Here is a 14,804-nt window from a genome sequence, read left to right as displayed (position 1 = left end):
CAGGGAGCCTGCCCTGGGAGCACTCTTCTCTATAGCTAAAGATGGAATAGTTTAACTTCTTTCTTTCAAATATATTTTTATTGATTTTTTACAAAGAGGAAGAGAGAGGGATAGAGAGTTAGAAACATCAATGAGAGGGAATCATCGATCAGCTGCCTCCTGCACACCCCCTTCTGGGGATGTGTCCCCAACTAAGGAACATGCCCTTGACCAGAATCAAACCCGGGACCTTCCAGTCCGCAGGCAGATGCTCTATCCACTGAGCCAAACCTGTTAAAGCTTAACTTCTTTTTTAAATTGTCCTTTCAAGTGGAAAAAAAAGGAGTATCTGTAGGGCTATGTCTAGCTTTCTAGAGTTCACAAACAACACTACAATAGCTAATGATATTTTATATTTATGGATTCTTGTATCTCATATGTCTACTGCTTAGTGCAAAACAGAGTTAGTGTCCCAATGAGTTTTAATTTAAGAGTTGATTTAATCGTTACATCAACTCTGTAAGGTAAATACTTGTATTCTCCGACAGAAAGGTTCAATCACATACACAAGGTCACTCACTGAGAAAGTGTTTTACCCGCCATGAAAAAGCCAGATTATTTGAATTTAGAATTATCCTTTCTAAATTCAAATGGTTACAACCAAATGGTTAGAACCAAAGAGTGACTTTACGGATAACATTACTAACAAATACTAACTTATGCATATCAGACAGCAAAGGTATTTAAGTTGTCACAATAAGATAATGTTTTTTCCCCCATCAATTGTGTTACATGGTGGTGAAATACACCAATTAAAAGCTTAAGTTCAGCCAAAACTGGTTTGGCTCAATGGATAGAGCTTTGTCTTGGGTACTGAAGGGTCCCGGGTTCGATTCCGGTCAAGGGCATGTACCTTGGTTGCGGGCACATCCCCAGTAGGGGGTGTGCAAGAGGCAGCTGATCGATGACTCTCTCTCATCGATGTTTCTAACTATCTCTCTCCCTTCCTCTCTGTAAAAAATCAATAAAATATATTTTTAAAATAATAATAAATAAAAGGGACAAAATATGAGTTAAAAGCTTAAGTTAATTTTTAAAAATATCTAGATCTACAAAGTTTTCTGAATAAAGTTATACTTCCAATATCAAATGTTTTATTTGAGCATGCCCTAACAGGACGACGATTTAATTCAATTAAACAGTTGTTCCACTGTAAAACATTACCCCAGAACTGTTTCCAACAAATAGTCATCCAAAATGCTTGTGCTTAGGGCAAGATAGCTAGCCAAATTTATGTTCCAGTGCCCATATGTGCTGGCTCCATTTCATTGCAAATCCTTTCAAACTATCTGGATGAAATCCCTTTGGCCAGATATCTTGCAGGACTTCAGTGGGGGATTGATGAAAGTGAAGAGAAACCATTATTTTTCAGTTAAAATGATCCAACTATTTAGAAAAAAATTTTCTCAGAGTATTAGAAGATACACATGACTTCCCTCACCATCAGCCCTTCATTTCCACCTGCTGCTAGGTAGTGTAGCTCTCCTGGAAAATATTTTTGTATCCCCATGGAGATGAAATGTTGGCTTACCCTTTGAGCAAAGTGCTACTTTTATGCTTTTCATTTTGTTTTATTTGTTCAGATAGTTCTACTTCCCTAGCTAAGAACATAGAACCATGTATATTTCAATCTGATTTTTTTATTCTTATCTAATAAGGAGGGAATATGCAAATTGACCATCACACTATTACAAATATGGCAGCACCCATAGCCACAAGATGCAACGCCTAGTCCCCCTCAGCCATGCTGGAGTACCTCAATCCTTTCAGCACCACTGGGGAAGGGGGGGTGGCCGGCGTGTGGTGTGGCCGGACCCACCCTCAGCCCCCCAGCTGCCCAGAGCCAGCCCGAGGTGCAGGAAAGCCTTGGGTGGTAGCTGCTCAGGCAACGCCTGAGGCACAAGCAAGCCTCAGATATCAGCTGCCCAACCACCCAGGGCCGCCTGACGCTCAGGTAACCAGGGCCAGCTGAGGCTTGCGTTGCCGACAGGGGCAACAACAGAGGTATGATGGGGACATTGCCTTTCCCCAGTTGCCGGTTGCCTCCTGCCCCTGAGGGCTCCATGACTGTGAGAGGGGACAGTCCGGGCTGAGGGGACCCCGCCCCCCCTCCAGTGCATGAATTTCATGCACCGGGCCTCTAGTGTCAATATGATAGACAGACATACATAAAGACATGCATGCATACATGGGGGAATAAAAGCACCCCCAAGTAAGTTTAGACATTACAGCATTATCAAACTAAACTGCATCATAGTTTCCTCTGCAGAAATTTCTGATGCTTCTTTCATTCTGAAAAGCCAACCACCTTTCTTTCCTGAGCAATATAGAGGGCACACTCTTATGTTTGCCTTCCCAATGTATTACCTACATGTAGAGTGATTTTTTTTATTATTTTAGTAGAAAATGGTTAGAACCAGATACTAAAACCTCTGAAGGTTTCATTATCCAAGTTCCCGTGCAGTGTTGCTGCTGTTTTGAGGCTGAATACAGACAGGGGGACAGAGCTACTACACTATAGAGTCTGCTCTTTGCAACAGTGATATAGCATGGGCAAGGATATTTTAGACATGCCCAGTTACAGTTGGAAGAAAGGCATTTCTTAGTTTATAATCATGTTGCAAGCCTAGAGCAGAATTTTTTAAAAAAATACTTTTGGTTCCAAGAACACCTTTGGCAGTCAGATAAAGCTGACTAGTATCCTATCTAATAAAAGAGTAATATGCAAATTGACCATCACTCCAGGACACAAGATCACCACCCCCATGGCCGCCACAAGATGTCCTACAGGGAAGGACAGTTGTGGGCAGTTAAGGGTGACAAGGCCAGCAGAGTAGGGCAGTGGGGGGGGGACCAGGTATGCAAGGGAGGGCAGTTGAGAGGGACCAGCCCAGCAGGGGAGGGCAGTTAGGGGCAAACTGGCCAGCTGGGGAATAGTTAGGCATCAATCAGGCTGGCAGGTGAGTAGTTGGGGGTGATCAGGCTGGCAGGCAATTAGGGGTAATCAGACAGGCATGCAGGTGAGTGATGAGCAGTTGGGAGCCAGCAGTCTTGGAATGTGAGAGGGTGCATGCTGGGCTGAGGGACACCCCTCCCCCTTACATGAATTTCATACGCCAGGCCTCCAGCTAGCTATTAAACCTTTAAAATAATTTGACTATATCATTTTCTTTTACTTATAGAAAGTAAAAATTACAAATTAATGCATTGAACATTAAGTTTAAAAATAATCTTTTTTTTTCTTTTTTTTTTTTTTTTTTTTTTTTTTTCCTATTGGGCAGTTCACGAGAGTACAGTTATGTTTCATTTTTGCTGAACAGTCTCCAAGATGATTCTGGATGTAGCTGAGCAGCTAAAGCCCATTCTGTGGAGGTTAACTAAAGATGCTTCTAATAATTTTTAAAATATTCTTTCTACCAATTAGTAGGAGCTGCAAAACATGTGTTGGCTAATCTGATGATAGCATTGCTCAGGTTTTTAAGGAGTTATAAAGGCCTCAAGGGCCAACATGAAGAATGATCTCAATGTAAATGAGTGCACCTTGTACAATCTTGAAAAAAAGATCGAGAAAAAATAATAGACTTTTTTGAGCCAAATTTTTTTTTTGTTTTTCAGTGACACATGAATAGTGTTGACAAAACATTTAGCTGCCCTAAAGTAAATGACCCATTTATTATTTTTTCAGGCAATTTGTAAATGTGCTTTTGGGAAATTTTCATTATAATTTTTCATATGTATAAAATCAGCAATGTGGTCTATTTCGATAGAAAGTTTATATTTCCAAACAACATGTTTTTTTTTCTTATTTTTAAATGTATTTTAATTACATAATGTATTTAATTTGCATATGTTCATTATCAAATACATGGATATATTAAATCAAGTAACATAATAAAAATAATAAAGTATACCATATGTGGGGACATTTACAGTTAACTTGATACTATATGTATATATAAGTAATAATATAGGTAATAAACAAAAACAATGCAGAAATTACATGTAGTACAATTAACATTTTCACCAAAAAGTTTGAATGCAACTGGGAAAGTCAAGAAAGTCCTAAGAAACACAATATTATCTGAGACTCTTGTAAGATGAGTATAAGCTTAAAATGTGTTTGAATTTGTATTTTATATTGTAATATAAAACAAAATAATGTGTTATAGTTCCTATCTTAAGCAGGCTTTCAAAGCCAGATCAATAAAGGAGTTTAAAAAAAAAACATATATGAACTATGGGAAGGAATGAGATCAGTAGCATATCCATATTTATGTATATACTAGAGGCCCAGTGCACAAATTCGTGCATGGGTGGGTTCTGGCCAGCCTGGTCACACCCAACTGCCCTCCCCTGCAGGCCTGTTTGCCCCTGACTGCCCTCCCCTGCTGACCATCTTGTGGCAGCTATCTTGTGATGACATGAGGGCATCATGCGAGGTGTGAGGACCACCTAGGCTTTTATTAGTATAGATATGTTGTATATCTGTTATATGTTGTATATGTTTATGCATACATATACCCATGTATTATATAGACATATAACAGATGTAAAGAATGCAATATATACATGCATGAACATATAGGAATAATATTTTACATATATTCCCTTGAGTTATTAAGAAAATATTAAATTGATGTTCAGTTTCTCTTGGCTAATTACTGTAGCTTTAAATTTTTAGTATATTTAAACACTATCATTTTGGAGAAATAAATATTAAATATTTACAGTTGACTAAATATATTAGCTGTAATTGAATAATGCTTTTTCAATGTCAGAGCTCCATAGAAGAGTGGATATTGAATGCAGAATAATGAAACAATAATATTTACTTCTTTATCATTTCAGAGTATCTAGTCATTGGCCCAAAGCACCCTATATTTACATATGATAGTTACTTTAGGGTTGTTTTTTTTTTTAATCCAATCTTAGCACTTCTCACACCACACAAACTTCATTCACAGAAGTGTGCTATATTTAATTTAAACCTGCATTATGGATCTCACTATGTTTATTTCTCTCTCTCTCTCTCTCTCTCTCTCTCTCTCTCTCTCTCTCTCTCTCTTCTCTCTTCTCCCTCTCTCCCTCCCTCCCTCTCTGTCTCTCTCTCTCAAAAGTTTTAGTTGTGCTGTTTGCTGCATTGAAGAGGCAAAGAAAAAAGGAACCTCTGATCATTTCAAAAGACGATGTCCGGGACAACATCGTGACCTACAATGACGAGGGGGGCGGGGAAGAAGACACACAAGCTTTTGATATTGGCACGTTAAGAAATCCAGAAGCAAGAGAAGATAGTAAACTTAGAAGGGATGTGATGCCAGAAACTATTTTTCAGATAAGGAGGACTGTGCCTCTGTGGGAAAACATTGATGTACAAGATTTTATCCATCGAAGATTAAAAGAAAATGACTCAGACCCCAGCGCACCTCCTTATGATTCTCTGGCTACTTATGCCTATGAAGGCAATGACTCCATAGCAGATTCTCTCAGTTCTTTAGAGTCGCTCACAGCAGATTGTAACCAGGATTATGATTACCTCAGTGACTGGGGACCTCGGTTTAAAAAATTGGCCGATATGTACGGGGGTGATGAGAGTGACCGAGAATAGAGCATCATATGACTTGACCCGTGTTAGTGGAAGTACTCTTTGTTACTAGATTGAGTGGCCTGTATTCTCTTCCTTGAAGGAAATTTTTTTAAAAAATCAAGATTACAAACAATACGTAGGTGTTGTCTTAGTAAGGGTTTGCTTTATCAGTAAGTTTCTGTGAATGAATACGAATGACATAGATTTTTTTTTTAAGTAATAATATAATAACCAGTTCACCCTCTTTGCCTAACAATCTCTGAAGAAAAATATATCACATCAATAATCAACAAAAATACATAAAGGCTTTTTGTGCCTTTTCTTAGATATTATATAATAACTTTATAAATGTTTTCTTAACTGACTTAAAGTCACCTTTACTATTAAATGAATCATTGTGCAACCGCTTTGTAAATTAAAATGGAAAACTATATCCCTAAAGGAATAGGAATAACTATTACTGACATATTTATTTAGTTGAAGAATGTCTTGGTGTTAATTTATTCATATTTTTATAAATGTATATTTATATTTTTGTATTTTTATGAAATAAACTAGTATTTATAAAAGTAAATTTCATTTTATTTAATTCTTAGAAGCAGTTCTGATCTCACTTATAACAGAAAACGTTTATATCTTTAAAGCTAAAACATTATTTACTCAGGGAAAAAGCAGTTAGCTTTGTTATTATATGTGATTTAACATAAATTGTGAAAATCTGTTTTGACCACTTAAAAATGGACAAGTGTTCATTGAGCTACTGGTACCTACCTATCAATAGGATATGAGACACTTTTGGAATATAAAATATAAATATAATTGTGAATGATTATCTTTGTTTATTTCTGCAGTTCTTACTATGGAACCAACCAGGGAATTCACAGAGTAATTCTGTCAGCATTGTTATGTAGATAAAGAAAAATATCTGAAGCACTCTTCCTCCATCAATAGTACTTTTCAGAATGAGAGATAATAGTTCTGATTTTTTTCTTCATGATCAGACAATTCATGGAATATAACTTGGGTAACATTTAAAGTGTGCGACAACAAACTAGAGAAGTTTTTGAATTGATCCTTTTATTGAGAAGTTGAAAAGTCATTGTATTTGAGTAAATCTTGGAAGAACTAGTGACATGTAGAGTGAACTCAAGAAATCTTAAGGAATATGAAATTTTACTAATTATTGGATTGTCCAGAAAACAGAACATAGACATCCTCACACACTGGAGAGAAGGAAGAGATGGAGAATTGTGCATAATAATTATCTGTAATTATTGAAAGAATGCCATGAAAACTTGCCCTAGTTTGGCCTGGAGAACAAAACCTAATCAACATGCTATAAATTTTACAGGAAGATCACTTGCTATCTGTTTTCTGAAAAAATAGTTATCTTTTTTATTTCTTTTATTTCTTATTCTTTATGGAGAAAAATGTCATGTGCAGAGTGATTTATAGGTGAAATTTGTACAGAAATTTAACATCAAACAGTCTGTTACTGAGACTTTTAAATAGCACAATCCTACTAAATCATAAAGAGGCACTTTTGTGTGTCCTGTTATATTACTGTATAGTAAAATATTTGAAAATTAAGACTATTTTACCAATTTTATGGCCAATAGCTAATACATACTGAAGACTTAATGTAAGATAAAGAAGAAAACATATTGAATATTTAAGAATTATTTGATTTTTTTCTAATTATAGAATGTCTCAGAAAACAGGAAGTTTTTAGTTTTAGTTTAGAAAGTCTTAGTTTTTATCTAAGAAAGTATATATTAATACCTCTTATAATCCCTAAATTCTATAATCACCAGAAGGATAAGTGAAAATTAAGCAGATTCTAAGGAGACCTATAATGACTACATATATAATAGCTGTGTGATAAAGAAGAAATGATGTCAAGTCAGAAATGGAGAAATTGCCAGTTACATCCTTTTCCTGTTTGTTTTTGCTATGTTTTAAATACTGAAAACACCACAGTAAACCAAGCTGCCTACAAGTTTATGTCTATAATTGCTTTGATAAAATAATATTTTACCAGATATTAAATAGAATTTTTAAGGTCCAGTATAAGAAATGTCAATTTGATTATCATTTTTTCAATCCACTAATGAAGTTAGATTCACAGTTCTCCCTTTTCTTCATCTAGAAATGACTTATATACTGAATCTTTATTGGGACAGAGGAAAGATGTTTCATATATAGTTAGTAGATATATTTAATAATTATTTTGCTATTAATCAGAAGATTTGATCAATAAAAGTACCGGATCTATGTAATATTAATACTTCCTATAATTTTCCAGTAATGTAGGGAATTCCTATTGTGGGAAATATGTAACTATTTCTAAGACTAAATATAGGTTGATGATAGTTTATATGAAATAGAAACACCTACTGTTAAAGTCTCTTTGGCCAAGCATCAAGGCACAGACAATGGGTTTTATTTGACTTGCTATCTTTGTTCTTGTTTGACAAAATAGTGTTAAAAACTGGGACTAACAAAGCACCATGTTATTGCCAGAATTTTACCTCTAAATAAATCCCTCTGGATTTTTTAAAAATCTATTAGTGAGCTAAAGCCATTTCCCCCTTATATTTTTGTCACCACTTAATTTCATAAATTGCGAGCTCATGTGTGACAGTGTCTTTTAGATAGTTATTGTTGTTTCTAAACATACAATTATCTAATTTGTATAGCCGTCATTTTCAATAATATATTATGAATGACTTTCACAAATATGTGGCTTTGTTTTGACTATAATTAATTATAATTTTATCAAAGTTAACTATGCTACGGTTTATGGTTTCCCTGCTATTATTTGTTTGGTTTTCTATATGCCCGTATTATTAATTTCACTCCAAACACATTGTCAATCATCAGATTTTCTCTCAAGATTCCAAGCACAAAAAAAAAGTAGTGAGCCAATTTCACCTCCTTGAAGAAATCTTTCCCCCAGTCACTGAACCGCTCCAGTGGGATGGACTAATCGCCTTCTGTTCCACGTGCATCCGGGCACCTCCTCCCTCAGTCACCCAGGCATTCCCTGGATCTCTCCTTCAGCATTGGAGCCCGGAGTCCCATTGCTCCTGTCAAGCACTTTCAGATTGCTTCCCGTGTTCCCCCTCCCCATTAGATTTAACCTAATTTGGTCTACATATCTCCCAAATTATACTGCTTATTTGTGTCTCATAGAATAGTTCCACTACGTTCTAAACAAAAAATATTCCTTCGTCATCAATCAGCTTAGTTTTATTTTTGCTCTAGATGTATTTGTTATCCTGGAGTTTCATTAGTATTTCTGAAGTGTTTAACTTCTTAGTGACCAGAAATTTATCTTTTGGACACTTTATTGTTTCATTAATTTTTATGACCTGCCTTCTCCTCATAGGCATTAGGCATTTGAGTTTGTAAGTCCTATTATACAACACTGACCAGAACTCTAAAAATTTATGAATGCTATTATTAATAATTTTTATTTTATTTTTAATTACTATGTTTAGTATATAATTATTACTGATACTAATCATTTCATACATATGGGTTATAAGAAAATATATGTTTAAGTGGTCATATTCTTGGAGGAATGTAAACATTCAGATCAGCTTTTGTCCGTTTCACTAGACCCATTCAATACTACTTTTCAGTGTATAGTATCCTACAAAATTTATTTACTACCTTTTGTATATTTGAAAATGCATATCTCACATTCATTTGATAATCAAATACAACATTATTTATATGATAGCAATTAAAAACAAATCAAGTATACAATGCCTATATGTTTATTGGAATTAAAATATATAATTACCAGAGGAGGCAATATTTATAGCCGTTCTCTAATACTAACTTTTTATGAATGCCTCGGTTGTGTGATATATTTCAAAATTTACTTTTTATAGAAAATATTGGTGCTTTAGTCTATTCAGTACAGGAATAATATACTAAGAAAAGTATGATTTTAATAAAAAGTATTGTTTTGCATTATAAACTATAATTCAAATTATAATTTATTATAATTATACATTATAATTCAAATGATGTTATTCAGTACGTTATATCAACAAATATATTTTATTGAAAGGATTTTATATAAATTAATGATTAATTCATTTATTAAGTTTTTAAAGTCCTTATTAAATATGTGAGAGGCTAGTTGAAAAAAATAGTACAATGCTGAACCCATGTCTTTTAAGAGTTTAGAATTTGGTTCAATAGATAAAAGATAAAACAAGTAACTAAAAGGTAAAATGGTAATGATTAGGGCTTTGAAATTATATTAAGATTAAAAAGGTAAAAAATATTTGGCTTCACATGTGTTTTATAATTATATCTCTTAAAACTAGATGAGCCATGGCCAGGTAGCTCAGTTACTGGAGCGTAATCCTGATATCCCAGGTCAGGGTACATACAAGAACAACCAATGAATGCATAGGTAAGTAGAACAACATAGATATTTCTCTTTCTCGTTCTTTTTTCTCTCTCTCACCCTCTTTCTCTCTCCCCTTCTGTCTAAATCAATCAATAAATTTTTTTTAATGAATATGAATTATTATATCTAGTAAAAATCAATCAAAGGCATCTTCAAATAAAATAAAGTAATAAAGGATTCTTAATTAAAATCAGCCAATTTTAATATTAAAATTGGAGGCCAATGAATAAAATGTATGGCTTTTTTAGTCACCTGCACTCAATTAAATCAAAGTGCAGCTAGGACTAGGGAGGCATTTTGATGGCCTTCCCCTCTGTCTCCTACCAGCACTGCCTCCAGTGTGATTTTCAGTTGGTTAAAAGGCAAACATTTTCTCATGTGCTGAGATAACTTTTCAGTGCCTGAAAACTTCATCTATTGGCAACGGTAAAATTAGGAAAACATTGTGTTAAACAGAAGTTTATATATTGATTCCCAGCCATGGATTTCATCTATTTAATAATATATAGTCTTAAAATGTAGAGGATTGTACATACATGTTACCTTAATGTATTTGTGTGCTTAGGTTTTAATTTTTATAGAGAAAAAAAATACTTTGAATTACAACTTATCCAATCAATGGGAATAAACTATTTGTGAAGCTTACAGTATTCTAAATATTCCCCTTATTTTCCTGTTTAATGGTAGATTCCTACATTGATAGCATCATACTGTTAAATTGCCTAACTTATAAAAATGTAGCTAACACATTCACACGTGTTTTAGTTTCAGAAATGTTGATGTATTTGCTAAATGATATAAAACATCTTATCAAGAAATAATCATGTAATATGATTGAATTCTTATTTGGGTATTATTTATTGAGTTATAATAACCTAATGAAATGATGGAAATTTCTATCTAGTGCCACTAAATAAGATGATATACTTGTTCTGAGTAGAGGAGTTGATCTAAGCATTGGTTAATAAAATAGTGGGGAAGTTATTTCCATTTCATGGTGTGTAAAATTAATTTCTTAACCTTCCAGCTATAATGAAAGATCATATTATGCATTTTTCATTATTAATCTACTCTCGTACTTATTATGAAATTATATTAAATATTCTCAACCAACCTTTACTCATTAAAACTTTAATGTAATAACCATCAGTTTTGCTCACTGAATAACAAATAATTTAGAAGCAATGTTAAAAGTAAGTTTGTTAAATAAAATGGTGATCTGAATTAAATTCAAAAAATATTTTATTTAAAAATATACTCTTATATAGCTGAAACTAATAGAACTAAACTGCTTGCTTTTAGTTTATATATGACAGATTAATTAGCATATTTATTGTTATCTTCAGCCGCTTATAAGATATGTTCCATTTATTCTCTAAATACTATATTAATCTTCCTTTTACAAATATATATTGATGCCCAGTCAATAGAAGTCTTTAAGTAAAATAATACAGTGTTTCAAAAGAAAGATAAACACTACTGAATTTTAGGCATCTATTTTTTATAAATTTCTGCATATGTGGCTAAAACACCTTTGAGAATTAGGATCACAGATGTGAACTTAAGAATAAGAGGAAATTCTGTTCATCTTGAGAGAAAAATCCTTTTACAAATTTCTATGAAGAGTCCAAGAGGAAAAGCAGTAAATGTAAGTGATCAAAAAAAGAGCCCCAAGTTAAAATATATATTACAAATCTCAAAGGGTGGCTGCAATTTCAGTATTTTCTTAAAAGTGGAATTATTTTATGAGGAAAAAAGAAGAAAGTTTGTCTTTAGTCTTCTTCAATTTATGAGGAAAAGGATATAACCTCATTAAAATTTAATTTAAAATTTAACCCGAAAGAGAATAAAATCATACAAACAAGTCCAGTTCTAATCCACTGAGAGCAAAATGATAATGATTTAAGGATTAATATGCTCATATAAAAGTTCTAATGTGCACTTACAGTGTTCATCATCTTTTGAGACAGTGTCCTTTATGAATACAAAGCCTTGCAGTGCATATTGAAAAAAGGTGGGGGGGGGGGGTGGAAGGACATGTACCCTTCCATGAATTATGATATTTATCTTACATAAATATTTTTTTTTTACCATTTCTACTTTTAGAATTGCCCTGTGTCCAATTTCATTAGTTTATTTAGTAATATACAGGGGAGGAGCAAAAGAGTATGCACAGTTATCTGTATAGAAAGCAATATAATAATTAATAAATAATAGAATATTTCACACATTCACAATTGTCAATCTGCTTTTACCTCACTTTGTACATAGCCAAAGGAGAAATCTTCTATTTGAAAACTATTTGTAACAGAAAGGAACATGTATATGCATAAAATGTGATTCTATCAAGTACACAGACACAAAATGAATTCTGGAATAAAAATCCTAGTAAAACTTAGACTCTTATTTCCTTGGAACAAGTATAAGATTTCCAATGAGAAAAGAATCAAGTCTTTACAAACAAACAAATATATATATATATATATATATATATATATATATATATATATATATATATATATTTCATCATATTCTGGTTAGCATATAATAGGTAGTTCCAGAGGAAATTTTTTAAAGTATTTACAAACATAAGTAATACAAAAATTACTGTTAAGCCTGTTATGCTAAAATCTCTGCCATATAAAAATGTAGACAATCATATGGACACAATGTTTAATGGTTTTGTCTCCTACATGTGTTTCAGAAATAAAGTTTGAAATAGGGTCCCTAGTGAGCATCTGTGGATAGTGAAATCTGCTTGATACCACACCATGGCAAGGAGAGGGAAGCATCAATATTGTTACTTCTCTCTCCTCTTTTGCCCCTTTATCTACTTCAGGTGCTATCCATGGGCTAAACCCTATGGGAGACTAAAAATAAGAAAGACCTGTGATACACTGTTTGATATTAGCATCCTGTAGCACAGAACAGAGCGACACTGAACAGAACAGAGAAGCCTGGAAAATTGATCTGGTGAGGTAACAAAAAACAGTCATCAGGTTTTTCTATTATGAGAACTTAGTATTAGCTCATTCAAAGTCCATAACACTCTGCACATATAAAGCAAATGTTTTATGTCTGTGATGCATGTATTCCTATTAAACACTATGCGGGCAGTATCATTGTTATCCTTATTCAAAGTTGAGGAAACTAGAATATGTAGAGGTTTTTTTTTTTTCCCCCAAGGTCACTCAGCTAAAAGGAAGAGTGAGGATTCAAAAACATGGTCTGGATCCAGAATATATTTTTTGATCACTTCTCTGCCTTACTTCCAAAAGATGCTATAAGTATCATTACTGGAGAAATAAGTAATGCTGGCAGCCCTTAAAACCCAGAACTACAGAGCATCAATGAAATTAATAGGCAGAAATGAAAGCAGATTTTTCAAAGGAACCTAAATGTCTAGCAGTGCATAGACTACTTCCCTATCTTTTTCCACAAACTTTGAGCACTCAGCTGGGAGCCAATGTTATGCACATGCTCCATCAGATTGGAAGAGATAGCCATGCTCATTGTACCCCTGGAGCATGAATACAAATTCTCTCCTAAAACCTGGAAACAAACTCAAACACAGTGCTTTGTACACACAACAACATCAAAACAATCTTGTTTAATACATACCTTATAGCTCTTCAGTCAGCAGGTCATTCCTTTGACTGAAGGCACCTCATATGAATCTCCTAAGGACACTCTGAATGAGCTAAATGACTGTGTCAACTCTTTCCAAAAGACCCAACCCCAGTAATCATTCTTATAATTCAAAGCAGACAGTGTCTTCTATCAACTGTGATTTGCTTCAGAGGCTTTAAAATCATCACATCAATTATAATTCAAAGAATAATCTTAATAAAACATTTCAAATTATTTTCGAAAGATATTATTACCAAAATAATCAATCTGTACAAATGCTAAGATTTCCATTTTCTTTAGAAATTTTGAAATATAATTTGTTCTCAAGTCTATATGTCTGTGATGGTATTATAATTTTCTAGATTAGTGGCAACAACATTCTGACTAATCAAAAATACATAAGAATGAAATTAACCTACATGGGTAGAAATCCATTATTATGAAAGAGTTTAAAGGTCAAACAATTATTATACAATTATTCCATACTTCAAAAATATGTATATATTACACCAAAAAAACAAAAAGATTACTAGATTTTAACATTATGCAATAACTTCTTGATGTTAATAAACCTGTGAAAATGTAAAGGCACTCGGTTCTTAAAGGTTGAGGTTAATAAAGTCTCAGGAAATGTGATCTTTTTGATGATTCAGTGTGTTTTTGTACTTTATACTTTTAAACACTGCTTCAGTTGAATACATGAGAGAGAAGAATCCTGTATGTCTAAAATAAATGATTCCTATTTCTTTAAAACAAAATTGACTGTCTTAAAATACACTGACAGCAAAATAAGGGACATTTATGTAGTTCAAAAGTCAACTGTATTAATATCCTGGGTAATGTATACATTTATCTTTGTTTTTCAAAACTTAATAAATTAGATTCCTCTAATATAAGCTTAAAGCTTCACTTTCATTCGTCTGCAGCCATCTCCCCTACTAAAGTGGTAGCTCCAGAAGAGCACAAACCAAATCCTACTGGTTCACTTATCCTTAGCACAAAGCACATGCAACACTCAGGAATTAGTGAACACACATTTGTCGGTTACCTGAATGAGGATATTTGGGATGAGCATGCTTGTCTTCAAAGAGTAGAGCAGACTAGATGAACCTTACCTTA

At 33.5% G+C, this 14,804-nt stretch overlaps 1 protein-coding gene across 2 annotated transcripts in view; it reads left to right on the top strand.

Moving 5' to 3' along the window:
- CDH9 (cadherin 9) overlaps positions 1-6,019 on the top strand; it is a 102,502-nt gene extending 96,483 nt beyond the window's left edge. For both annotated transcript variants that reach the window (XM_084881656.1, XM_084881657.1), the window contains exon 12: positions 5,157-6,019. In XM_084881656.1, the coding sequence (XP_084737782.1) occupies positions 5,157-5,644 (488 nt within the window). In that variant the 3' untranslated portion in view covers positions 5,645-6,019. The remainder of the gene's footprint in view (positions 1-5,156) is intronic.
- The last annotated feature ends 8,785 nt before the right edge of the window (positions 6,020-14,804 follow it).

Source organism: Pipistrellus hanaki (genome assembly GCF_964339955.1).
Source record: "Pipistrellus hanaki genome assembly, chromosome: 4".
Taxonomy (NCBI): Eukaryota; Metazoa; Chordata; class Mammalia; order Chiroptera; family Vespertilionidae; genus Pipistrellus; species Pipistrellus hanaki.
The sequence above is the reverse complement of the archived record's forward strand: the minus strand, read 5'-3'. Positions and strand labels throughout refer to the sequence as shown.